The sequence below is a fragment of the Trichogramma pretiosum genome, unplaced genomic scaffold, assembly GCF_000599845.2.
Source record: "Trichogramma pretiosum strain Unisexual culture from Peru unplaced genomic scaffold, Tpre_2.0 scaffold42, whole genome shotgun sequence".
In the NCBI taxonomy this organism is placed as follows: Eukaryota; Metazoa; Arthropoda; class Insecta; order Hymenoptera; family Trichogrammatidae; genus Trichogramma; species Trichogramma pretiosum.
Genome location: NW_019641653.1, coordinates 1,356,095 through 1,382,712, shown reverse-complemented (window position 1 = coordinate 1,382,712; position 26,618 = coordinate 1,356,095). Strand labels below are relative to the sequence as shown.

The 26,618-nt window shown below is 38.2% G+C and overlaps 6 protein-coding genes across 9 annotated transcripts; 3 read left to right on the top strand and 3 right to left on the bottom strand.

The window, feature by feature from the left end:
• The first annotated feature begins 285 nt into the window (after window positions 1-285).
• On the top strand, window positions 286-4,867 carry LOC106651824 (DNA damage-binding protein 1). The gene is made up of 8 exons (XM_014370490.2): window positions 286-558; window positions 649-797; window positions 870-1,148; window positions 1,228-2,827; window positions 2,903-3,384; window positions 3,456-3,817; window positions 3,898-4,294; window positions 4,370-4,867. Exons 1-8 carry the CDS (start codon window positions 498-500, stop codon window positions 4,451-4,453), a joined length of 3,414 nt encoding a protein of 1,137 aa, XP_014225976.1. The 5' UTR covers window positions 286-497; the 3' UTR covers window positions 4,454-4,867.
• LOC106651798 (ADP-ribosylation factor-like protein 16) lies at window positions 4,861-5,457 on the bottom strand. The gene is made up of 2 exons (XM_014370464.2): window positions 5,251-5,457; window positions 4,861-5,181 (listed from the first exon to the last, which is right to left on the bottom strand). Exons 1-2 carry the CDS (start codon window positions 5,455-5,457, stop codon window positions 4,864-4,866), a joined length of 525 nt encoding a protein of 174 aa, XP_014225950.1. The 3' UTR covers window positions 4,861-4,863.
• Window positions 5,458-5,653: 196 nt separating this feature from the next.
• Window positions 5,654-7,202, bottom strand: LOC106651870 (pre-mRNA-splicing factor 38). Its single transcript, XM_014370560.2, has 3 exons — window positions 6,903-7,202; window positions 6,234-6,601; window positions 5,654-6,135 (listed from the first exon to the last, which is right to left on the bottom strand). The coding sequence occupies exons 1-3, from the start codon at window positions 7,064-7,066 to the stop codon at window positions 5,717-5,719; spliced, it is 951 nt and encodes a 316-aa protein (XP_014226046.1). The 5' UTR covers window positions 7,067-7,202; the 3' UTR covers window positions 5,654-5,716.
• Window positions 7,203-7,682: 480 nt separating this feature from the next.
• On the top strand, window positions 7,683-9,870 carry LOC106651799 (intraflagellar transport protein 74 homolog). Its single transcript, XM_014370465.2, has 3 exons — window positions 7,683-8,248; window positions 8,328-8,826; window positions 8,901-9,870. Exons 1-3 carry the CDS (start codon window positions 7,764-7,766, stop codon window positions 9,825-9,827), a joined length of 1,911 nt encoding a protein of 636 aa, XP_014225951.2. The 5' UTR covers window positions 7,683-7,763; the 3' UTR covers window positions 9,828-9,870.
• Window positions 9,871-12,148: 2,278 nt separating this feature from the next.
• LOC106651928 (paramyosin) lies at window positions 12,149-23,050 on the top strand. Of its 4 annotated transcripts, none has more exons than XM_014370630.2 (13): window positions 12,149-13,362; window positions 13,448-13,614; window positions 14,864-15,046; window positions 15,205-15,637; window positions 16,499-17,759; window positions 17,850-18,024; window positions 18,237-18,317; window positions 18,421-18,669; window positions 18,741-18,983; window positions 19,058-19,231; window positions 19,296-19,376; window positions 20,595-20,634; window positions 21,728-23,050. In XM_014370630.2, the coding sequence occupies exons 1-13, from the start codon at window positions 13,215-13,217 to the stop codon at window positions 21,769-21,771; spliced, it is 3,279 nt and encodes a 1,092-aa protein (XP_014226116.1). In that variant the 5' UTR covers window positions 12,149-13,214; the 3' UTR covers window positions 21,772-23,050. The 4 variants fall into 4 exon arrangements, with proteins under 4 accessions (XP_014226116.1, XP_023315838.1, XP_014226113.1 ...); XM_014370627.2 differs by lacking the exon at window positions 20,595-20,634 and adding an exon at window positions 19,825-20,037 and having other exon boundaries at window positions 12,161-13,362; XM_023460070.1 differs by lacking the exons at window positions 14,864-15,046; window positions 20,595-20,634 and adding an exon at window positions 19,825-20,037 and having other exon boundaries at window positions 12,160-13,362.
• Window positions 23,051-23,151: 101 nt separating this feature from the next.
• On the bottom strand, window positions 23,152-25,715 carry LOC106651929 (integrator complex subunit 11). The gene is made up of 4 exons (XM_014370631.2): window positions 25,513-25,715; window positions 25,082-25,361; window positions 23,772-25,019; window positions 23,152-23,690 (listed from the first exon to the last, which is right to left on the bottom strand). The coding sequence occupies exons 2-4, from the start codon at window positions 25,328-25,330 to the stop codon at window positions 23,391-23,393; spliced, it is 1,797 nt and encodes a 598-aa protein (XP_014226117.1). The 5' UTR covers window positions 25,331-25,361; window positions 25,513-25,715; the 3' UTR covers window positions 23,152-23,390.
• Window positions 25,716-26,618: the final 903 nt, after the last annotated feature.

Sequence of the window (26,618 nt, the reverse complement as noted above, 5' to 3'; positions counted from 1 at the left end):
AAATTTTTTTTGTTTTAAATGAATCCATTAATCGTAAAAAATGTTTATGCTTCCGATAAAAAATAATCACCGAATAATTTTTTCTCTTTATTTTTACTCCTTTACGCTACAGCAAGGAAATTTATAGATGTGTACCTAATAAACCGCAATTGAAACAAAAATTGTGTAATTACTTCGTATTTTGGCGCCGAGCTTCAAATGTCTGACGATTATCGCGATTCGCAGCTCTTCTTACTTCTTAGGCTTCTATAACTTCTGTGTTCGCGAACTCTCCCACCATTGACACTACCGTCGGTCTTCGTCTATCAGTGTCGGCGGCAAACCGTGCTGAGCTGAGCAGCTTACAGAGAACGCCAACCTCGAACACGAGTTCTTTGCATAACAAACAATCGAGAATTTTCGTATCTCACAGCGATCGGTCAAATGAAAATTTGAAGATTAAAGTTGATAGCTTTTTCTTTTAACTAGTTTGTGTTGATAGAATATATTTTACAAACATGGCACATCACTACGTTGTAACGGCTCACAAACCCACCGCTGTGACCGCCTGTGTAACCGGTAAGCTATAACCTTATCAATTTGTTGTCATTGATTACACAGGCAAAAAATTATGTTGTTTCATGATTTTTTATTTTTCGTGTACTTAAGGTAATTTCACGTCACCTACCGATCTCAATCTTATATTGGCCAAAAATATGCGTCTCGAGATTTATCTCGTAACACCGGAGGGTCTGAGAGCTATCAAAGAAGTCGGCATTTATGGAAAAATTGCAGTTATTAAATTTTTCAGACCACAAGTGCGTATTATTCATTTTTTCTGCTAAATTTAAATCTTAGCTCAGTGATAATAATGCCATTTTTTATTATAGCATGAGAAAAAAGACTTGCTTTTCTTGTTGACAACAAGGTACAATGCCATGATATTGGAATGTACTGGCGAGGGAGAAAACATTGAAATTATAACTAAAGCACATGGAAATGTTGCTGACAGAATTGGTAAAGCATCAGAAACAGGCATTAAAGCAGTTATTGATCCAAAAGCAAGAGTTATTGGTTTGAGGCTGTATGATGGTCTTTTTAAAATTATACCACTTGACAAAGATAATCCAGAACTCAAGGCCTCTTCCATTCGAATGGATGAACAAAATGTAATGTGTATTTTTTATACTATGTATTATTTTCTAAACATATTAGTTATAAATTGTTATATTTATTTGTCTTATACAGGTACAAGATGTCAACTTCCTTCATGGTTGCGCAAATCCAACTTTAATATTAATTCATCAAGACATAAATGGAAGACATGTAAAAACACATGAAATATCAGTGAGAGACAAAGAGTTTGTAAAAATTCCATGGAGACAAGATAATGTTGAACGTGAGGCCATGATGGTTATTCCAGTACCTTCACCAATTGGAGGAGCAATTATTATTGGACAAGAAAGTATTTTGTATCATGATGGTAACATTTTTGTTTCTGTCATTCCACCAATTATTAAGCAAAGTACCATCACATGCTATGCCAAAGTAGACAATCAAGGGCAACGTTACTTATTGGGTGATATGGCTGGACGTTTATTTATGTTATTCTTAGAGCATGATAAAAGATCAGATGGCACCCCTTATGTAAAAGATCTGAAAGTTGAATTCCTTGGTGAAGTTAGTATTCCAGAATGTATTACTTACTTGGACAATGGTGTTATTTTTATTGGTAGTAGATTGGGTGATTCACAACTAGTGAAACTGATCACTAAAGCAGATGATACCGGTTCTTACTGTGTTGTTATGGAGTCATTTACAAATTTAGCTCCGATTGTGGATATGGCGGTTGTAGATCTTGAAAGACAAGGGCAAGGACAAATTGTTACTTGCTCAGGTGCTTTCAAAGAAGGATCTTTAAGAGTCATAAGAAATGGAATTGGAATTCATGAACATGCTTTAATTGAATTGCCAGGCATAAAAGGAATGTGGGCTCTAAAAGTTGCTAATGATACCTATGACAATACCATAGTACTATCATTTGTTGGACAGACAAGAATATTAATGCTGAATGGAGAAGAACTAGAAGAAACTGAAATATCAGGCTTTGTTGCTGATGAGCAAACTTTCTACACAGGTAATGTCACCAATACCTTGATACTACAAGTAACACCAACATCAGCTAGACTTATTTCCACTGAATTAAAAAGTGTTGTATCTGAGTGGTCACCAGAAAACAAAAGAAGCATAAGTGTTGTAGCCTGTAATGGTGCACAATTGCTGTGTGCTACTGGAAAAGATTTATATTTTATGGAAATATCTGATAATCAAATAGTTTCTAAGGCTTCAACTGAACTCCAACATGAAGTCGCATGTCTTGATATTACCCCATTAGATGGTACAAACGATGCCAAACTTGTAGCAGTTGGTTTATGGACGGACATATCCGTTCGTGTATTAACTTTGCCAAATTTGGAAGAAATAAATAAAGAATTACTTGGGGGAGAAATTATTCCCAGATCAATACTGATGACGAATTTCGAGGGAAGTACATATCTTTTGTGCGCTTTGGGTGATGGTAGCATGTACTATTTCGTATTGAATCAGAAAAACGGATTACTCATGGACAAGAAAAAAGTTACTCTTGGCACTCAACCCACAGTTTTAAAAACATTTAGATCGCTTTCAACAACTAATGTATTTGCCTGCTCTGATAGGCCAACAGTCATATATAGTTCAAACCATAAACTTGTGTTCAGCAATGTAAATATGAAGGAAGTTAACCATATGTGCTCACTTAACGCAGAATCATATCCTGACAGTTTGGCTCTTGCCACAAATCTTGCAGGTAAATGATAAAATATTGAAAATAATTTTAAATTTCTATAATTTGTAATGTAAAATAACAATATCTTTTTATTAGTTTCCATTGGCACAATCGACGAAATACAAAAATTGCATATTAGAAATGTGCCACTGGGAGAATCACCTCGAAGAATCGCTTATCAAGAGAGCACTCAAACTTTTGGTGTTATCACTATGCGCATTGATGTTATGGAACAAAATGGTATAAATACAGTTCGTCAATCAGCTTCAACGACGGTACAATCAATTTCCAACAGTACTCAGAATAACTCTCACAATAAGCCAGCCAATACTGCCGCCGATTGCGGGCAGGAAGTCGAAGTTCATAATTTGTTGATCATCGATCAACATACTTTTGAAGTTCTTCATGCCCATACTTTAATGCCAACGGAATATGCCATGTCTTTGATTTCAACGAAGTTGGGAGATGATGCAACTCCATACTTCGTTGTTGGTACAGCATTGATAAATCCTGATGAGTCCGAGCCAAAAATGGGTCGAATTTTAATATTCCAATGGCAAGATGGAAAACTCAATCAAGTAAAGGACTAATATTTTGAAGTAAAAATTTACATTTGAATGATTTTTAACTTAGATATTCTCTCTTTTAGGTGGCTGAGAAAGAAATAAAAGGTTCATGTTATTCGCTTGTGGAATTCAATGGAAAGCTTTTAGCAAGTATCAACAGTACAGTTAGATTGTTTGAATGGACTGCTGAGAAAGAACTTAGATTGGAATGCAGCCACTTCAACAACATTATAGCTTTATATTTGAAAACAAAAGGTGATTTTGTTCTCATCGGAGATCTTATGCGCTCTGTAACATTGTTACAATACAAAACAATGGAGGGAAGTTTCGAAGAAATGGCAAGGGACTACAATCCTAATTGGATGACGGCTATCGAAATTTTGGACGACGATACTTTCTTGGGTGCCGAAAACTGTTTCAATCTATTTGTGTGTCAAAAAGACAGGTATATAATAACTTAATTTGTAAAAATTGATAATTTAATACCTCTGCTACATAATACATATTCGTTTATTTGTTTAATAGTGCGGCTACATCAGAAGAAGAACGACAACAAATGCAAGAAATTGGTCAATTCCATTTAGGTGACATGGTAAATGTATTCAGACATGGATCGTTGGTTATGCAGCATTTAGGAGAATCCAGTACTCCAACCTCGGGTTGCGTTCTCTTCGGAACTGTTAGTGGAGCCATTGGTTTAGTTACGCAAATACCGACTTCATTTTATGATTTCCTTAAAAGTCTTGAAGACAGATTGACAAACGTCATCAAAAGTGTAGGAAAAATCGAACATCACTTTTGGAGAAGTTTCAATACAGACCTAAAAATTGAAGCGTGCGAAGGATTTGTCGACGGCGATTTAATTGAAAGCTTTTTGGATTTGAATCATGAAAAAATGACAGAAGTTATCCAAGGTCTAACCGTAAGTATTTTAATTGAATGAACAAATAAATTAAGCGCGCTTTAAAAAATTATTTACTATTTTTGTATTTTGTAGATCGACGAGGGTGGTGGTATGAAAAAAGACGCAACTGTAGACGACATTGTTAAAATCGTCGAAGATTTAACGAGGATACACTAAATAAACATGAATGAAGAATTATGATGTCGTGCCTAACTGAGAATTTTTCAATTGCTGTAAGAGTAATTGTGTGCAACTATATAAAAACTATATAGACAGCTCATGTGATGGTTGTAAATATGTGCTAGCCGATGGTACAGACATGCTGTACTTATGAATTTAAAAATTGTTAAAAATCAGAATTCAAAAAGGGTAAGCAAACCTTTCGTCAAAAATTACCACAATTGGTGTGTTTAAAGTAATTTAATTTATACATAATACTAAATCTCTCCTTTTATGGAGAAATGACATTTGTTTCCATAAATGAACAAACATTTTAATATTTTGCTGATGTATTTAATACAATGATTGTATAATGATATGATATCATCATAAACCAATATAGATTTTCAATATATAATACTGATATTTTAATTGTGTTTGCTAGCATTTTCTAAAGTTACTGGATCAAATATCCACTCCTTCAACTTATCCACACCATCCCCAGTTAAAGCACTGACTTCTAAAACTTGAATCTCTTGTTTAACTTCCTTTTTAAGTCGAGTAAATTGAAGCATAAGCAAAGCTTCGTTTCTCATTTGACGGTAAGACCAATCCATTTTGGACAGTACAAGAGCAAATCTTACTTTTTGCAAGCTCGGATCGGTTAATAAGGTATAGAGTAGTACACCAGCAGCGGATATTTGGCACAAGTTGCTTGCGTCAATAACGAACATTATCTTTTGGACCTATTTTGATGAAAATGAGTGTTAATTTTCAATTTTTAATATAAAAAGAGTTGTAAAAGTTAAATTTACATTAAGTAGATATTCCTTCCACCTAGGTGCCATAGTGCCTCCACATTCTCGGATTAAAATATCAAACTTGCAGTTAGGACTCAAAACGCGGTAAGTTTCAACATTCAAAGTCTTTTCGGTCACAGTAGCCTCATCTATTTCCTCGTCCGCGAGTCTTTTCATTAGAAGAGTTTTTCCTGAGTCTAGAGGACCAAGACATATCGTCATGTCGATTGATAGTAGCAAACTGCAACTGCAGAGTGGATGATACTGTTTGATCAATTGGTGTTTACCATGCCAACGTTAGAATATACATGTTTACTTGCGAAACCTTGCAGGACAAGGATATTTGAGAGGAAAAATTAAGACTTTTAAATCTTCGATTCACTCCAAAAATTATTTATTTTTTACTTAATGTTATTTTTATCTCTAAGTTTACAAACATTTACATTATAAAATTACTCTATTAAATGTATATTAATTACATTTAATCCCTATCTCTATCGCGATCTCGACGATCACGTCTGTCCTTCTCTCTTCTCCTTTCCCTGTCTTTTTCTCGTTCTCTGTCCCTGTTTCTATCTCTGTCCCTGTCCCTGTCTCTGTCTCTGTTTTCTCTATCTCTATCCCTTTCTCTGTCACGGTCTCGCTCGCGGTCTCGTCGATCACGTCTATCTTTTTCTCTCTTTCTGTCCCTTCGGTCACGTGATCTCGATCTACTTCTTGACTTAGATCTTCTATCTTTACGATCAGATACCCTTCTGTCTCTGCCACGTTCTCTGTCCCGATCTCTGTCCGATGAAAGAATATCTAATCTCCTTTTATTATTGTTGATTGCTGCTTCCTCTTCTTCAGAACTGTCAAGATTTTCATCAACATCGTCATCCAGTACAGATATTTTTGGCTCTGAAAAAATATCAATTATTATCACATTGATTATTATAATACAATAAAGAGTTAACATAAAAAATCATAAAATTTGTAACTATTTTCAAAATATTTACCGAGTTCATTATTCTCTTCCAAAACGTGTCTTTTTTGAATTCTTGGCAAAATGACGTCACACAATCTCTCCTCTCTCAATAAGTTATCGATGAACTCATCCATTGTCAGAAGTTTGTATTCTCCTTGTCGATTCTGCATTCTTAATTTTCTATAGTCAGCTAAAAGAGGCTCTAAGTACCTATAAACGTCGATGGCTGTGCCAGTCAGACGCATGTAGTATGCTCCAAGGGCTCTGACGTATTTAAACTCTTCATTTTTAATGAACTCTACTATAATGTCTTTTTCGGGCTGGATTTGAAGCATTTTTAGCACAAGACACAGAAATGGTGTTGGTTTTACATTACCACCAAAAACCCCACCTATGTACCTATTGAATAAAAAAGGAGGAAAATAGTTAATTAAAATTGAGTTTAAATTTAAGGAGATATAGAAGCCAGCTAAAATAACAAAATTTCAATCCAGTTTTCTAAAACTTCTATTGAATATTTTGCCAAAAGGATCTATGGCGACATTAAGAACATCAAAATGAAGTTCGTCATAGAGCCTTTTGGCAAAATATTCAGTAGAAGTTTCAGAAAACTGAATTGAAATTTGGAAATTTTGGCTGGCTTCTACGTCTCCTTATGTGAATAATTGTAAAATTGTAACAACTTATTGACAATCTTTACCTCAACTCCATAGCTTTGTCAACCAGAAGTTCCGCCGTGAGTGCAAAGCACTCCTCCTTCCAGTATTTGCAATCATAGATACGGGACCTAATAATTTTTTCCACGAGGTACTGTGGATTCGTGCCACGAATGGACTTGGCATCTTTGACAGTTCGATTTGCCATAATTGAAATAACTTATTCACGATTTTTCACGTCAAAAACACATAACTGAAAGGAATGACACCGGCTCACTGTTTACTAAGACGCACAGGTTAGGTTTTCAATAGCGGACGCGTGTATTTTCGCCTCTGTTGTTGGCTTGGCGCTCACTGGGACATACATAGACAGACTGAAGACGGATTAGTGAGAGAAAGTTGTAGTCTGTCTCTTTCTTGCGCGTGTGCGGTTTGTGTGACGCGTCAGTCATGTTTACAAACAGAGGGAAATATAAACAAAGTTTACTTTCTAATTGTGAACTTAAAGAAGCTCAGTTATATTTTCCTACGCAAAGTAATATTCAACTTTTTTATGTTTAGAGAACATTTGGTTGTACAGATCATTGGTAGTTTGTACACATCCGAGGATATATCAATGCAAAAATCGCACCTTTGGTCTTGCAGCGCTCTGAATAACGATCGAATTTATTTCAAACCTCTCGGCACGTGTGCGGCTCGTGTCGCAGCCTTGAACCGTATTAAGGGTAGATCGACACGTGCAGTGTTTTGAATCGGCAAAGGTACACTTTTCCATGGCGACGGCGCAGCAGCGGCAGCAGCAGCTGGCGGTGGTCACTAGACGGGCCGTCGTCAGCGTCGGTCGCCGGGCTCGTTCGGAGCACAACAATGCCGCGGATCAGTCGCTGTCATGCCTGAGGAAGTGCATGATGGACTCGATCGACAGGTCGAGCATCGCGAGCCGCTCGAGCATGAGTCGGCCCCAGACTCGCTGGCGTCGCGGCGGCGCCGAGCATCAGCAGTCCGAGCTGGATCAGCCGCCACCGCGTCCGGGCACGGCCAAGACGACGGTGTCCAGTAGTGGGGCCGATCGTCCGAGCTCGAGGCGAGGCATCAAGTCGCTCGCGCACGACGTCTCGAGCATGAGCAGCAGCGGCGCCAGCAGCAGCAACGGCACCACCGGCGGCATGCAGCGGCCACCGACCAGCAGCGGCAGGATGACTGCTGGCGGCCTGTCGAGGCCGCCCTCCGCCGCGCGCACCTCGACGGCCATGATGAACAATCTGCCGATCAGCGCCGCGAGCCTGTCGCGCCACCAGCTGCACTCGATGCTCGATCGGCCCGTCACGCAGCAGGGCCTGGCCGGCGTTCGCCGCTCGGCCTCGTCCCGGGGCGTTCCTCGATTGGCTCGGTGAGTCTCTCTTATATGTCCTGCATTAAATGTACTCGATGCAGTTCTCGAAATCAACACATGTAAATTGTTGCAATAGACAAATGCAAGACAAAAAGTACTACGAGCAGCTGCTGCAGAGCAAGATCCGCGAGCTCGAGCAGCAGATGGCCTCGATTCGACGGGACATGGAGGCGGCGAGTGGCGGCGGTGCGTCGACTAGTCAGGGCCAGAGTACGCGAGGTCTGCTGGCCACGCGACTTCAAGAGCTGCAAGCCCAGCTGGACGAGTACAACGCGGTGCTGGACAAAATGAACAGCGGCTGGTATCGCGAAAATGCCCAGGCCGACCTCTACTCCGAGAATCCGGCCGGCAACAACGGCAGCTATGACTCGGCTCGCCACGAGGGTGGTGGCGCGTCCTCGCAGGAGCTCGACATCATCCAACTGTTCCAGAAGCGCCAGAGGCTCGACAGCGCTTACAACAAGATCCAGTGGAATCTCAACGCCAATCGCAAGCTCGCCAAGAAGATCGTCGAGTCCATGGACGCGGACACGCGCAAACGATCCAAACTGCCCAGTCACATCCCGCTGTCTCCTGTAAGACGTTTTGGATTTTCCGCATGTTATCGTTGTTGCACGTGCCTTCGCTCTGACTTTTCCCCTCGTTGCAGATGAAACTGGAGGCCTGCCGACTCTATCAGAAGATCTTCGAGGACGACGGCAAGGACAAACTGGACCTGGCGGCGACTCGCAAGCAGATCGCCGAGCTGGAAAAGAGGACGGCCGAGGCGCAGGAGGAACTGGAGCAGCTGGAGCAGTGCATCGAGGAGGCCCAGGCCGAGGGCAATTTCAAGTTTCACGACAACGAGGGCCGCTCGGCCAGTGGCGGCGATCGCGTCTACAGCTCGAAGCTGCAGAAGAGCCGCGCCGAGGAGCTGCAGAGACTCGGCCAGCTGGAGGACGAGATCGTGGAGCGGCTCGAGCGCGCGACGAGCAGCGTCAACGCCAACTTCGACAGCAACTTGCTGAGCAACGACGAGCTCGAGCTGCTGCAGACGCTCATGGACATGAACTCGGAGAACAGCCAGGACAAGACGATCGACGAGTTGAGGCAGGACAACGCGAAACTCGCGGCGCTTTCGGCTAGACTGGCCGAGCTCGAGGCCAAGATCACACAAGAGATGGCCGCTGTCGAGCGCAAGAGGCCGAGTCTGCTCACCGGCCCGAACAATCGAACCTTCGACTCGAGCGGCGACTCCGAGATCTACGGCGAGATGACGGAGGAGGACGCCCTGGACGAGCAGCAACTCATGGGCCTCTCAGGCGATCACAGGAGCGGCGCCGATCTCGACGAGGCTCGACTCGACTACGATCTGCTCAAGGAGAAGATCGAGATGAACGACGTCTACCGTCCGATCAGCATCTTGGAGGACAAGCTGCGCATCGCCGGCGCAGCTTACAACAACGGCAACGACAAGAGCAGCAGCTTGGACGAGACGGGGACGGCGACGAGCGACGAGCAGCTTCTGGAAAAGCTCTTCAAGCTGGCCTCGCAGTACAACGAGGTGCTCATCAAAGAGCTCAAGACCATTTTCTAAAGCTCGCCGCTATCTAGCTATGTTATAATTATAAAAAAATATCCGCGCATTGTGTCTGCGACTCGTTAAAATTCGTAACTTGTGTGTGTATATGTTAATCGAATACATGAATACGACGTAATAAAGCGATCGTCATATACCATGAGTTGGATTTATGTAATCGAGTCTCGAGACTTTTTGAAATTTCTTTCTTTCTTGTCTCGCTAGCCCGCGGAAATGGAATTTCGTGAATTTAGGCACGCGCGCGTGTTGCGGCGTGGCTGCGCGACCTCAAGAACAAGACAGCACATTACTCGAGTGTTCTCTCGCACTTGGGCTGATTATACAAAGGGGCTAAACGAGCAACAGATGTTTTCGACGATTGCATAAATACTCCTATTAAAACTTGCTTAGTAAGCGCTATCAGTGACTCGCGCACACATGTATATAATCAGACTTCAGACTTGCGATAGGCGCGCGCGGATGGCCCGGGGTCTCCGGAGCTCCGAAAGGTCGTTAATCGACTTTTGGCTCTTTGAAGTATCTCGATCTTTGTTCGGTTAAGCGTATCGTATCTGACGCCTCGAACGCTGATATTTACGATAAAAGCTTCGATGATCGTTCCCCCCGCCCGACAAAGAACATCGAGTCGAACCTTTGTACCGAAAAAATCGTATAACGAGTCTACGCGCCGTGTCGCACGTCGCTATCCGCGCGTCGAGCCAAATTTCTCGATTTCGTGTACAGATTCGATTACGTATTACAGTTATTACAGTTCAAAGCTCTCTCGGGGATATCAATCGGAGTTGATGTACGTTCGATGATGATACAATACCGCGAGTGTGTTTATGCTTATATTTAAACTTGTACCCCGTAGCAGCTGATGTTATAGGCCGCTTTGTTCGACGCAATAACTCCGGACCAGCGTTCGACCATCGTTCGAATAAACAAAGAAAATGTGTAACGACAAATTCTCGTTATACACACGAAGCTCGTGCGTATTTTGCCATTCATGGCAAATTTCTCAGAGTCGATGGTCGGTGGTGTAGGAATCGCTGTAAGCTCGCACAAGAACGATGTATACATTCAGCGCGCAAATTCCGCATCATCGAATCTGCACCGCAATAACGCGCGCCCCGTGTAACGTATAGATACGTCGGTACACTCGAGAGCTATATACTCGCGGTCTCTCACCCACGCACATATTACAAGACTCCGCATATATATACATATAGGAGGATAGCAGCGAACAATCCACGAGCTCTCTCGCTGCCGAGGTTTGCCACTTTCACGTGTAGCTCGCTGCTATATACGTGCGAACACATATATACACAGGTACACTATCTGTGTGCGTGTTGTGTATACGCGCTATAGTTAAAAGTATAGCTGCGAGCAAAATCGGCGGATGCATACGTGGCACTGAGCCATGCATAGTACCCCGTGTGTACCTATACACATACGGACAAATCGGAGTCGGACCAATGCGGAGTCGCGCGCGTGACGTGCGAAAGGCGTGGTTATTTCACTCGCTCCGCACACAGACACACACATTCACGCAGTACACACAGATACGTATACGCGCAAAAAAGTCCCATCCACGGGGATTTACACAATATATATATAGTATATAAAACGTATTATTACCACGTATAGTAATATAATATAGGTAGACGAGAGAGAGGAGGCGATCGGCCGCGAAGCGAAGCAAGCGCCGCACCATAGGTCGACTCCACGTAAGCGGAGAGCTCTTTAATACGCGCGCCAGGTATACGTATTGTAAAATTTGAGAGAGAGAGAGAGTTAGAGGTATGCGCTTACTACCTATGTATACAGGTATATTCCCTCGTACACATAACGATTCTCTCTCTATTCGTGTTTACGCGTCGTTCTTATACACAGCCCCATATAGCATCGGCGAGTAAATGTGTGTATGTATGCGAGACTCGGGCCGATTCCGCAGTCTCAACTCTATACTTCGAAAATCCCAAAACCGCAACAGATCATCATCATCATCATCATCGCCGTCGGAGTCGTCGTCGTATACTATGCAGTCTGCGACTGCACTCCAATGAGAGAGAGAAAGAGAGAGAGAGAGAGAGAAAGCGCGCAGCAGCAGCAGCAGGCAATGCACATACCGCGGTGCACACACATTGACGAGACTGCAGCCAGAGCGCAAAACCTCGCTGCAGTGGAAGTTCAGCCGTGATCTTGCGATATACACGCGCTCCGTATCATCGTATCCTATATAGTAGTGGCATACACGGCATACACACGCACACACAGGCCAGAGTAATATACAGTGCAGTGCAGTCTCGCCAATATATAATCTGCGCTCCGCTGCCCTCTTCGTGTGTTGTGTTCCTCCTTTGCGCGCGGCGTATGGCACGCATACGTCACATATTATACAGCAATATATACCTATGTATATACGTACGTATGTAAGAGCGGCCGCCATATCGCAAAAAGAGAAAGAGCGACGACATTACATGTAGCAGTAGTACGAACTCTCTGCTGCCCGCAACGAGCGAGAGACCCGCAGTAGTCCCGCATTCGATACGACAAAATTCGCCTTTAATAAAACCTCCGCTGCGCGCTCGATATATAAAAGGTACATTTATATAGGCCTCGTACTCACGCACAGTTGGTAGATTTGGCTAGTACGCATACACGCATACGGTACGCACATATACACACAGCAGCAGCAACAGCAGTGCAAAAGAGTCAAGCTTTAGCCACCGCCGGGCGGCCGCGGGCAGCGATTTACACACTCAAAAGCGTCGCTCATATGTGAATATATATCTCGCGCTCCATAAGTGCGAAAGAGAGCCGGCAGCAGACTCACATATACACATTTAGAATATAGAGAGAGAGAGAGAGACGTATATAGGTATATAGTCGAAAGAGTCGCGGCAGCGCGGCGCAATTTATACAGCAGGCATACATGAGCCGAGCGCCACTACTCTCCTTCTCGTCGCACCACCCCGCAGAAGCAGCAGCAGCAGCAACAGCACTGCTACTATCTAATACCAGTCAGTCCACGCCGGCCACGCAGCATCCAACATGTGGTGATTCCCTAGCTCATCGTCATCATCGTCGTCCTCGCTCTCGCCGTCGCCCGTCTAGCATCTGTCCGCAACCCTGAGTCAGACCGAGAGACCGTATCGCCATATCGTAGCGGCAGCAGCGGTAGCAGCAGCAGCAGCAGCAGTTGTGTGAGAACACGCGCGCCTATCTACCAGTAGTACTCGCGTTTACTTGCGAACAGCACGCGCGCCCGCGCCCGCAGCACACAGCCCCGGAGTCAGAGCTACCAGACGTAGTGGCTCAACGCCCAAGCTCGACGCGCACCAGCACCGTCGATCAGCCGTGCAGTAGCAGCAACAACAAGCCAACAGCAGCCGCCTCATCATGGACGTGCAAACGGGTCTTATTTATGTGGCAGTTGTCGTTATCTCGGCCCTAGTCATAGGATTTGTGTCCATTTTCGCGATGAAGGAAAAGTCCTATGAAGATGCTATAAGGGAACAGCGAAATCTACCTGATGACCTACTATTTGGTAAGTTTTGCCTTTCTTCAAAGCTCATTGTACATGTTTCGATGAATGCTTCGTGCTTTACTATCTTGCTATTCCTTGTTTTTAGGGAGAAAAGAAAAGGTAAAGGAAAAGAAGCATAAGAATAAAGCCAACAAGAAGCCAAAGGAGAAGAAAGAAGAGAAAGAAGAAGTGAAAGAAATTAAAGAGGAGAAATCTGAGCATGTGCAATTTGAAGAAAATCCACAAATACTACCTGCTGAACCAACTGTACAGGTATGTTAAATCAATTTGCATTTTTAACTCTTTTTTTGCCAATAACATATGATGGCTTATTAAGCGGAAAAATTTACTGTATAACTAACAATGGTACAAGTATTAGGCTATTATTATAGTAAACACTTGGATTAATTTGGATATCACTGTGTTTACTTGTGCGAACGAATAGCAAATAATGAAGGGTAATTGAGACTGAATTGTAGTCTAACCTTCCTTAACCTTAAGTCTTCTTGAATTCTTGGCAATTTAATGCATGAAACTTGGTCTGTTGGCTCACATATCAGATGTTGCACATGTAGGTCATCCAGAAGGACTTTAATATAAAAATGTGTTTAAACGTGTTATTACATTCCAGTCAGTGCTCTCATGCTTGGCAAGACTTTTCATTTTTAGAATGCTTATAATAGAAACATTGTTACAAATGACAATCATGGTAACAAAATCCAGTTCACTACTTCCTACAACACAATTACATACTGTTTATGAATATATAGCTATATAAATATTTGTATTCTCTGGCTAAATTGTAGCCATGGCAACAATAATTATCTTACTTTGACAATTCTGTATTCAGTTACAATAACCATGATTAATTGACAAATTTTTTGTGAAGATTTATTTTTTAACTTTTTGCTATGTAATTTTTATATTGATAATACTTGATACCAAGTAATTGCATTCAAAATTGATTATGTCTTGGTAAGTCTTTTGAACATCTGTTTGAGTTGAATTTTATTCATATCAAATCAATTCAATGATAGATAAAAGTGACTAAAATATTTAAATGTGGTGATATAATTGTTTTTTGATTATTGCTAAATATTAATGTAGATAATGTGGATATTTGTAGGCATATAAACTGATAAAATTCTGCTACAAAAATTTACTTTTTCATTTTATAAAAAGTGAATCAATTCAATGACTAAGAACATTTAGTCACTTAATAAAAAGCTTGATCATTCAAATTGAATCATTTCAGGTATTATTGCTTGGGAAGAAATGTGAATAAATCGGTTTTAAAGGTGAAAAATGAATCTTTTGATACACCAAATTACAATTTAATAGTCATGTATTTTATTTGCTATAAAAAGTATGTTATTGCACTTGATTAAAAAGAAGTAATTCCAACACATTACATTTGAGTCTTTCTGAATGACTTGAAAATTACACTATATTGCTTTAAAATTGGTAATTCTATAGTACTAACAACTGGGTTATTATGTCTATTTTAATTGTAAAAAAACAGGATAACAGCAAGGGTAATAAAAAGAAGAGCAGAGCCGAAAAAATCAAACCGATCCTTGTGAATAAGGACGAATCGATTTTAACAAGCGATATTAACGCCGCACAAATAACACCTGTGCAAGAAGTCAATCATTTCGATGTCACTCAACCGAAAGATGATCTCGAACTCATTAGGAGTCACAGCGTGAGTGATACTTCAAAAGCTTTGCGCATGGTCTTATCTAGAAAAATTGCTTATTAGACGCTAGTTAGCCGTAGTTGTATTTAATGTACTTTTTCGCGGGGTCAATCAATTTTTGAAGATTACGCTTCACTGCTTTACGAGTCCGTTCGATCTTGCAGCGGGAAAATTTGCACCAAGCGAGCCAGCCCGCCGAAGCGTCAGCAACGACAGCACCAGCAACAGCACCGGCAGCGGTAAACAAATCATCGCCAAAAGATACCCCGACCAGAGGTTCCATCAAGAAGAATGCTAAGGACAAGGACGCGAAGAAAAAAGACGAGCCCAAGGAAGAGAAAAAGGAGTCTTCGCCAGCGGCAAGAGCAGCAGCAGGCCAACATCAGCAGCAAGCCGGCAAAGATAAGGAAGTGAAGGAAACGAAGGAGAAAGAGAAGCCGAAGGAAGTAACAGCGAACAAGGAAGGAAAGGAGGTAAAGGAGAATGTCGTGGCTAAGGAGACGGCCGCGCTGGTTCACTCGACCAACAGGGAGAACCACCAACAGCAACAGCACTCCAAGAAGAACAAGAAGCAAAAAGATATTCTCGCTCAGATCGGTAAGTGTGCGTAGTATACGGGGCCCCGTATGGATATATATGTGGACGCGTATTCATGCCGAGAGACATCACTAAAGAAATTAACGACTTGTCGTTTCCCTCGAAAGAAATCATGCCCTCTTCATATACGGAGCGCCATCAAGTTACTGTCTAATCAACAAGTTGTTTTTTCGGGCGTTGCTACAAATGATAAGCTCGCTTCTTTCGCTTGACTTCCTCAAAATAAGTCTCGGTATTTTTTTTATCGTCGATTTATCTCAGCTACGCTCGCTTTCGTTCTCTTTCTCTCTATCTCTCCTTTTTTTTCTCTCTCCTTTCACACTGTTTCTCATTCATTCGTGTCGACGTACAGCGAACCAATTGCCAAGCGACACGTGTTCGTTCATCATTGGAAAAAATCGGCCGTAGTAACTTCCGATTCAGACGCTAGAAGTCGCGGACACGCTGTATCGATCCGAAAACTACTGCGACCTTCGCGTTAGCCGCGAAGAGTCTTTCTTCCTCTCTTTTCTCTCTCTCTCTCTCTCAAAAGTCATCCGCGCGCACAGGAATTAGCCGGATCAAAATCTCACGGCACGCGAGGAGAGCACAGCCGTGTGCGGCGCGTTGGAATGCGGCTTTGCGGCGCCCCCCTCCCTCGCCTCCTTCTCCTGTCTTGCCGTATAGCAGCTCTCTCGAGAGCGAAGCGAGACGCGCGCGAGCGGTGGGGTCGTTGGCCGCGAGGCCGCTCTCCACAAGCACGAGCTGTAAAACCACCGGCGGGCCCGTCAGCTGGTGCGATCGCCTGTTGCCTCGGCACAATTTTCATTCCCGCGGACGGCGACGAAAAATTCACAATTGTGATGTATGCAATTTTTCCAGGCGGGGATAAAGACGGCGTCAATTTCTCTCTACTGCAACCTCTCGTCCAAAAAGCTGAGCTGAGCCGCAGCGAGATTCAATTTCTAATTGAGTCACTGCTCAACAAGCAGCAGGAAAATCCTGCCGGCGAGCAAGCTGAATGGAGCGAGGGCCGAGCCGATCCCGTGATGAAACTCAAGCGCCAGTTGGCCGACAAGGAAAAGGCCCTGCGCGACGAGCAAGAAGCCACTGCTGGAGTACAGAGCAGACTTGTCGAGTTGCGCCAGGAGCTTAACTCCGAGCGATCTCGTTATACTGCAGCCGTACGGCAGCTGGAAGAAGCCTTGACGGCCAAGACGACCGAGGCTGCGACGCTACACACTCGTATGCAGCATATTCTCGAAAGTCACGCTGCCGAGAAACAAGGCTATGCTCGTCAAATTGAGCAGCTCCAAACCAAAATCAACGAGGACGCTGCCATCATTGTAAAAATGCAGGAAGACCAGGGCCATTCCCACGGCCAGATGCAACAAGAAATTTTAAACCTTCGCAAACAGAACGAGTTCCAGCTCAACCAGATGCGTGAACAGCTTAGCAGAAAATCCGAGGAGATAACTCAAATTCAAGCCGCAAATATGACCTTGCAACAAGAATTTCAGGCTACTTGCGATTCGAGCGCTCACGAAATTGAAGTTTTACGATCACAATTGGTCATCGCTGATAATGATCGCATCCATCTGCAAGGTCAAATTCAACAGATGAAAGAGTCTGCAGATCAGGTGCCTGATCTCGTGCACCAGCTGGAGGAGGCGCTTCGTCAGAAAACCGAAATAGATCAGCGCATGAAACAAATGCTCCGTCACGAGCAGGAGCTTCAAAAACAGATATCCAGGATACAACCTGAACTTTCTACTTTAAATCTTCAACTTGAGCAGGCTCGTAATGAGCTTGCAACTGAACGCCAAAAAAGCGAGGAAACTGTCAAAGAGTTAACCGAAGCTAAAACTAAGCAACTGCAAAAGGTAGAGTCAGAGCTTCAAGACGCTAAAGCTCGCATTAATGAGCTACAGCAGCAAAATGAAACTTTGGCCAAGGAACTCGAGGCTGTCACTGAGCTTCAGCAAGAAATTAAAAATCTGCGTAAAGAGAATGAGAAAAGTGCCGGACTTATTTCACAAATGGAAGCTGCTAACGCTCAACGTCCGCCTGTAGAAGGCCGTGAAAACGGTATTGAAGAGGTTGGAGGAAAACAAAATATCATTGAACATGATTACGACAAATTGTAAGTGCCATAATTACGCACCTTTCTAATTTTATTGTTCTTTACTTGATATATAGTCTGTTGTAATAAATTAACTTTTATGTCTGTTAGACTGGTACAGAAGGATGATCAGATTTCAAAATTGAAAGCGACGGTATCAGAAAAAGAAGAAGAATTTAATAAGATCAACGAACAAGTCAAATCTTTAAGAGCAGAAGTTGAGAAGCATCATAATCTGGCTGAGGAACTCGAGAAGAAACTAAATGAACAAAAAGATAAAAATAATGTATGTATCAAATTTGAATAACAAGTTTAATTTAGTTTTAGGCCGTTAATTACTAGTATGCTTCCATCACTTTATTCAATTTCTTCATCAAAATTTAATCTCAGGAGCAATTGTATCTATAACACTTTTGCATTTAAATCATTTGAATTGTTCCTAAACACTTTGATCAAACCATCAAATTTTTTTCTCAAAATGTTTGTCCTAATCCTCAGGATTTACGAAGATTGAATCACAAAGTGATGGTAGCTTATAAGTCAACTGAGAAACGTTTGATTGTTTCTTTGGAAAACAACGTAAGTTAGCGAATACAATATTTCATTCAAAAAAATGGTTTTATGAACGTTAAAATAATCTTTAAATCATAATTTATTTCAATATTAAAGTCTATTAATTTAGTCGCAGGTTCTTGTACAAAAAAGTATAGTCGACGAAGGAAAAGAAACAAAAGCTTTAGTTAGTAGAATATTCCCTGATATTGAAGTATCTGGAAAATCCCATGAAGATTTGCTGACGGCATTTGAAGAGCGACTTCACCAAACTGTGGAAGAAAGCAAAAATTCTTCCAAGGTGTACGAGGAGCTCGATTCAGCAAACAAAAACCTACAGGCCTTGGTCAACCATTACAAACAAATTATTTATGATACAGTAAGATAAAAGTATCTAATTGTTTATTGAAAATTTGATTGGCGTCTACTAAAATTGAATTTTTGATATAGGAAAGTATGTTGAACAAACTTCAAAATCACATAGAATCGGAAGAAAAGAGGTGGCAGGCACAGCTCAGAGTTAAAGATGTAGAAATCGATAATCTAAGGACAGAAATCACTGAAATTAAAAATAAGGCATCTGCTGGTGTTGAACTTACACAAAAAGTTGCCGAACTTGAAGCAAGGCAAAGTGAGTCAAAGGGTGTCAGCAGTAGTACACCTGATCTTGGAGTAGTTGAAAAGTTACAACAGGTTATTATTAAAATTTGATTTATGTGCTTATTTATGATTTCCCCGCATTTATATGAATATGAGTATCTTTGTAGGAAAAAGACGTGCTTTGTCATCAATTACAAGAGGAAAGTAAAAAATTGGAAGGTCTGAATTCTGAAGTGAATCAGCTCCGTGCACAATTAGAAAAAACCCACGTTGCTTTGGCAAACGAAGAACAAAATAATTTTAAACTTGCACGAGAAATTAAAGAGATGTCCGAACTAAAAGTAGGTTTTATTTGATTAAAATTAATTCTAGAATAACTTTCTCTAATAATGAATTTTTTTTAAGAATACCACCAGTGCTGATAGTAGTAGTTCAGAACAGTTAGCACAAAACGGTCCTCCTAATGATGATTCTCCACAGAGCGAGGTCAGTATGATAGCAGTTATTTGAATCTTTTTTTAAATATATCAAAGAAATGTTATATTTTAACTATTATTTTAGTTCTAAAGCATGAGTTTATTTTTATTTTATATTATTTTATTTTATTTTTTCAAATTTTGAAATACCAGTGATAGTTCGAATTTATTTCGGAATTGAACATGTCGCACTGCCATTTTTTTTATTGACATTTAAATCGGTTATATTTCATTTCATATACAAGAATAAGAACTTTAACTTTTTGGGTATTAACTTTTTTTACTGCTTTCGAAACTAACGTTAATGTTTTACATGAATAGTTCATATTAACATGAATTTATCATGACTTATAAGCACTTGCATATATTCATATTTTAAAATTGGAAATAAAAAAAAAATCATGCAAAACTTTTTTGTTTTGCTACGAAATTGTAATAATTAACATCAATATATACAGACAACATTAGAAAAGCAAAGTCCACTAGCTGTCTTAAAACAAACCCTACTGAAGAATCCCGAGCTTGAATGTTTCCTAATTGACACTAATGGTAAAGTACAATCGGAAGACAATGACAACGATTCCCTAACTAATTCCTGTGACATGACTAATAAAGTTGCAAAAAATAACTTCCACGGACAGCAGAAAAAAAAGAGCAAGAAAAAACGGAAGGTAAAATTTCGATTTTAACGAGAAATCGTGAAAAATCAATTGGCTTTCAAAGTAGTTGTTTTCTGTTGTTGATTCTCAATCACGTTGATAAAATTATATCAAATGATTTATTAGTAAAAAAAATTAGCATTTCGATTGCAAATGATATACTTTCATACATGATGAAAGTAGCATACTTTTCTAAAGTACTCGTTTCAAAATACTTTTGTTTTTTTTCTACTAATTATTTATCTGAAATTTGGTATTTGAAATTTTGTTACTGTTTAGTTATTTTTTTGTATTTTTTTTTATTAGTAAATCAACACTTACAAACGCTATCACTTTAACTCACATCTAATAACACCTCAAAACTTTTTCCCAGTGTTTGTCTTATATAGGGCAGTGTGCATAAATACATTGTTTGAGATAAAAATATTACAATCCGTAAATTGAAAATTCAAATTTAACGAGAAATTTTTTATAAAGCAGTGACACGTCAAAAAATCTAGTACAAACTCTGTTTTATCTAACAATTTTTAACAAATTATGTGATTATTGTGTTTTGATTGTTTCGACAGTCTTCTAAGAATTCCATGGCCAACAGGCGCCGTCTGGCAGGTATGCAATTACAAAATGTGATTCTTACAAAGCATTAGCTACTGCCTGCAATACCAAAAGGGTTAAAAAAGGCTACTATGATAATCACATTTTTTTCATCAGCACCTTTTGGTTGCAGTGATTCATAACCAAATTACCATTAACAGTCATGAATGTATTGCTTAGAGTAAATTGAGTAAAAATAGTAGTTTTTATCAGAAAACTTACATTTTTAAGATAACTTAATAACATTGATATTTAGATATTAGTACTTTAATATTAACTGAATTTTAATTTATTTATAGTCTGGTTATTTTTAAGGATCAACTCTGATTCAAATGATTGTTCACGGTAGAATGCATAATAACTTATCATAACTAATCATTAGCAATGTCAAATCAAAGTTTGTAACTTAAAATTACCAATTCCAAACGATTTCAATGAAATGAATTTACAACATTTTTTTTCGAAAAAGCACGAACAATTTTTTAATTTTTAATAGCACAAACACTGGAGCAAAAGCACTTTTTTCACTAAAAATTGTTATATTCTTTAATCCAATGAAATAATTTTACTAATTCTATTAACCTTATTCTACTATTAAGGAAAATTTCCAATGATGTTGAAGTAAAAATCTGTAATAAATGAGTTCGATGATAATTTTAAATATTGGAGATTTTCCGTGGCAAATGAAAATGAGTAAATTGTTTTCCAAAAAAAAAACATCTGAACTAACTTTTAACAAACAACCTTCAATAATGGTAGGTTTTAACTTTTTATTTTACTGATTATGCTTTGTTTCTCAAAAGTTGATTGTTTTCACTTTAATTATATTTCAATATTTGTAAGAGTGAGTAGTTCAATTATTTTGAATCATGTGTATTGTTCTAAAATTATCGAAATTCATGCATCTTTCTTTGAAATCAATTCCAAGGTTGATTTTTAATTTCAACTTTGTACTTGGTCTGAGGTACACAAAAAATTAATACAAGTGTTTCCACTTTCATTCTTTTAACCTTAGTACAGACGTGAGTTACTAATGGTAAATTGAATGAAAACATCTAAAGCATCAAGAAAAATACTTTTTTAACAATTCATTTAAATCAATTTTCAGGGTGGCTCAGGAAAAAAGTAACTCCAAAAAACGAAGTACGCTGATGTCAGAGAGAAGTGGAGGTGTGACAAGAGGCATAGAAGATTAAAGTGTCAAAAGCATGCATGGTCATGTTACGAAATACAAACAGACTTTGCATATAAGACTAATATAATTGAATAATACAGTTATTATAAAGTATAATATTTTATTATGTGGATAAAATACAAATGATTAAACATGTAGTTAGTAAAAAAGATTGGATACAAAATATTAAAAATGGTGTGTGTAATGGTCCCAATGATATAAATGCATAAATGCGAGCTGTAAACTAAAATGTTGCATGTTAGTAAGGGCGTTTTTTTTAAAGAGATTATTTTTTGTTATATAGAAAATCAAACGGTCTAAAGATTATAGTTCGTACATAAAATATACGTTTTTGATAATTTACAATTAATTTCAACGAAATGCACTCGTGGTCATGTCCTTCCGCTGTATATGGAGTTAGATAGTAAGTGAACGAGCGAAAAAGTGATTTTTAAAATGAACTATCAATGTTCGTGGTATAGGTGATTTTAATGAAATGTTGAATACAAGTTTAACTAAAACTTTGTATCATATATATGTGAATCTACCATTGAGATTTGTCTCCAACCGTAAAAACGATTTATATACAAAATGTAGAACAAATATTTATGAATTATGTGCAATAATTAATACAGAGAAGGTTTTTTCTTCTTCTTCAAATATACTTATACGACAAATTTTAGTAGACTTTTTTAAACGAGAGAATATTTATTACTCAATAGAATCAAATCATTGGCAATGTATCACAAATTTAAAATTGATTAGTTTTGGTTATTTTTTAACTTTTGAAATTATCAATTTTTGGACCTGTTAAATTATTTATAGTATTTTATAAGTTTCTTTTTTTTTTTTAGATTTGTATTGTGTTAGTGCATACATGTAAGAGGTATCAAGAGGCGTTGAATCTATATTTATATCATTATAAATATTTCAATCAAAATTAATCAAAGAAATTACACTTGAGTGCATTCAAATAGTCCAAGATAATTTTTAATTTACATAATTGTGAAATCCTTTTCTACTTGACGAGTTATTTATTAGATGTTTTGTGAAATTTATAGATATATAAATTATTGATTGTTTAGCCTTTTGATTTATTCTTCGATCGGCCTCTTACCCATAAAAGTAACTACAACTATTAAGAAAATTATTCGAAGTATGAGTAAATTTTTTTATAAGATTGTAAACTGAAAAAGGGTAAATGGATAAAGATTTATCTAATAACATGAATTATAAAATAAACATTTTATTACTTAATTTACATTATTTATTTTACATGAACCTATACGTACTCTGCTTTAAATATTCAGAAGATAATGTTATTGCAAGTAAAAGTAATAAATAGTTACATTTTCGAACTTCATTCCGTATCATACAAAAAGCAGTAAAAATAAAGCTATGGATGTTCACGTACGAAAAGTGATTTGCAAATTTTTCAGTTTAAAAATGCAGAACGTAAAATCACTGTTCACGTGAAGTTTAACAACGTTTTTTATAATATTGCTGAAGGCAAGCAATTTTACTATACACGTCGGAATGAAAAAATAATTTTTATAATACAATTTACAAACAAAAATATTTGAAATTTCTCCTAAAATTAGGAGAGTAAATTTTGCAAGTATCCAAGAATGTAACTTCCAATTTCTTCGTCATCATTAGTCCACGAAACGTAAATTTTTTTATTGATTTCTTCTCCTGGATCTGCTTGGACTTTCACTAAAACTGTTTCAACGCCGATTGTTGATCCATCAAGTAGCTTTATTTCCCAATCTTTTAATTTATCCTGAAGAGGTTGCAACAATTTTTGAGCTGTAGATTCAACTGTTCCAGCATCTCTTATGTAAATGGTTGATGTAAATCTCACTGTATGTTTGTTTATTGATGCAGCTTCTTCAGCCTAGTGTCATAAGAAAGATAACTTGTAAAATGCCTTAAAATAGAAGTAAATAAAAATGTTGTATTTTAATTAAAAACTTACTTCATTAGAATCTGTAAGACAGACTCCATCTTCTCGACTTATAAGAACAGTGTTAATGAGTCGTCTCCTTTTTGGGTCTGGTGGCAACAAGGAATACTCCTTGTTTTCAGATTTTAACAAAGCTAATGATGCATCAACTGGTACTTTTGATGAGGTATTAATAAAACTTGTTTCTCCATTCGCAGGATTGTAACAATTGATGCCAAATTCTTTTTTAATTTTATCCTTCAAATATTCCATTTTTGCATATTCTCCATGAACAAGCATTACATTTTTAGGATCACAGTATTGGATTAATTGCATTATACCTTTAGCATCAGCATGAGCAGAAAATGACATATATTCAACAGACATTTTTACTTCAACAACTTGTCTGTTTTCAAACTCAATTCGTTTAGCACCATTTAATATTTTATGACCTATAGTTCCTTGAACGCAAAAACCAGGCATAATAACCATATTTCCTTCTTGAGGAGCCCATTTCTTGAAAATTTGTAGGGATAAACCAGCATGTAACATACCAGGTGTAGCAAAAACTACCATTGCTCCAGCATTATCAATGTATGATTTATCAAATGGTTTAATATGTTTGAAATCAAACATATTTCTTTGAACAAAAGTTTTTTTAATTTTTTGATTTGTCCATGTTATGAACATTTTATAATAATTGTTAGCTTTTTCTGTAAGACCAAGAGCAAAGTATACTGGTACTTTCAAGTTCATTCGTTCCCAATAAGTTTCAAGTAAAATACATAATTCTTGAGCACGTCCAAGAGCAAACACAGGGATTAGTACTTTGCCTCCTTTATCTACGCAATCATGGACTTTTTTCAGAAAATCCCTTTCACGACAGCGTTTTGAATCTCTTATAGTAGTGGCGTAAGTAGATTCAGAAATTAACAAATCAGGTCTACATTTATCTATCCAAGCTGCACCTAAGTGTCTATCTGGAGTCATATTATAATCACCAGTGTACACTATTGATTGAGATCCAACACGTACATGAAACATGGAAGCTCCAAGAACATGTCCTGCATAATATGCTTTTATTTCTAAATCAGCATCAACCATTACAGATTGATGTAACGTTACAGGAATGACTTTTTTCATACAATCTTTGATCATTTGAGAGGTGAAAAAATTACTTTCTCCTTTTCGTTCAACAGCAACTTTTCTCATGTCTTCTAAGAGAATTGGTGCTATTGCCTTTGTTGGATGAGTCATATAAATGGGTCCAGAATATCCTACCTAAAATAGATTTTAATTTACAATTAAAAAATTCACAACAATACAAGTACACAAAAAATTACCATTTCTGTAAAAAATGGAAGGGCCCCACAATGATCCAAATGAAAATGTGAAATTATAACACAGTCTAAAAAATTGGTAGCTGATCCCTCAGATGTGATGTAAGAAAAATCAGGAAATCTTCTTTCATCATTGAAACCCATATGCATGCCACAATCTAACATGATGTTTTTTCCTCCCATTGACACAAGAATACAACTTCGACCAACATCTTGTCCAGCGCCCAAGGGTGTTACTTTAATTTCCGGCATATCGACGTATTTTTTATCCAACTTTTTTATTCTATTCGTTTAAAGTATCAACAACAATTGCTACCGTTATTTATTGAGAAAAATGTTTAAACTTCCGAAGTATTTATTTTTCAATCAATACTTCTGCTTTCAAAATATTTATCTCGTTACTAACGTAACTTTCACGATTTACCGGTATTTACCTCAACTATTCAGCACAGCACAATAAAACCAAAGTTTGACTGTTATAGTCAAATCATTTCAATGTTTCAACACAATTGTGAAGTTTTTCTATCGTAAAATTGTGTTACTGAACTTGCACACTAACAGAAACTCTATGATAGGTAATCGAAAAACTCATACTTAACATAACCTGTTTGCTTCGCAGAAAATATGATAGCGAATCGCGTTCATTCAAATTGCGTGCAGCGATTGGCACGTAGAAATATTTTCGCGCAAAACATAATCAACTTATAATTTCTTATAACTGGTAAAGGATAAGAGTAAATAAGTAACTCTACAATAGACAATTGTAATTTTTTTCATTTTTATTTATAATATATTATAATTGTAGCAATGATATTTCTATATTATTTACACATGTCACTGATATATTGTAATAATTTATTTCATGTCGAATCTGTCATTGGTAAGAGGCTCTCTCACTTAATTAAATTATTAATTCATTCGTATCTCCTTGTACATGGTTTTATTAAGATTATTTAAATTTTCTGTATTACCAATTTTGTTTTCGACAGTATTAATTCATTTTTAGATGCGCACGTATATTTTCTCGTCGCGACCGGGTGAATCAATAGTATCTATTTGCAATGAAATATTTTGCGCGTGTATAATTTTATCATGAACACTATTTAACGAGAGGTGTAACTTTTCTTTTATGCAATTTTCATACTATACTCGTGTATGTGTATTATGAGATTCTACACTCGATCAAAAAGGGTATTTTTTAAATAGTCAATATATCAAGCAAACCCTTTTTAAATAACAAACTCATATTCGATGTATCGAAACGAAATTAACAATTTATTATTACTTTTCAGTAGGTATATACACCGCACACTTTTTATGTTTATTATTATTTAGTAAAAATACACACAAAGTATTTATAAGGAACCGAACAATTAAATTACATTATTTAAATCGGCAATGATCGTCGATGTCGGCACTCTGAGTATTATATATTGAACAGACTGTTTTATAAAATACGAAAAAACAATTACAACCAAACACTTATACAAGTAAAAATCTTTCATCATATTCTCTCTTTCGCTTCTCATTAAATTATGAT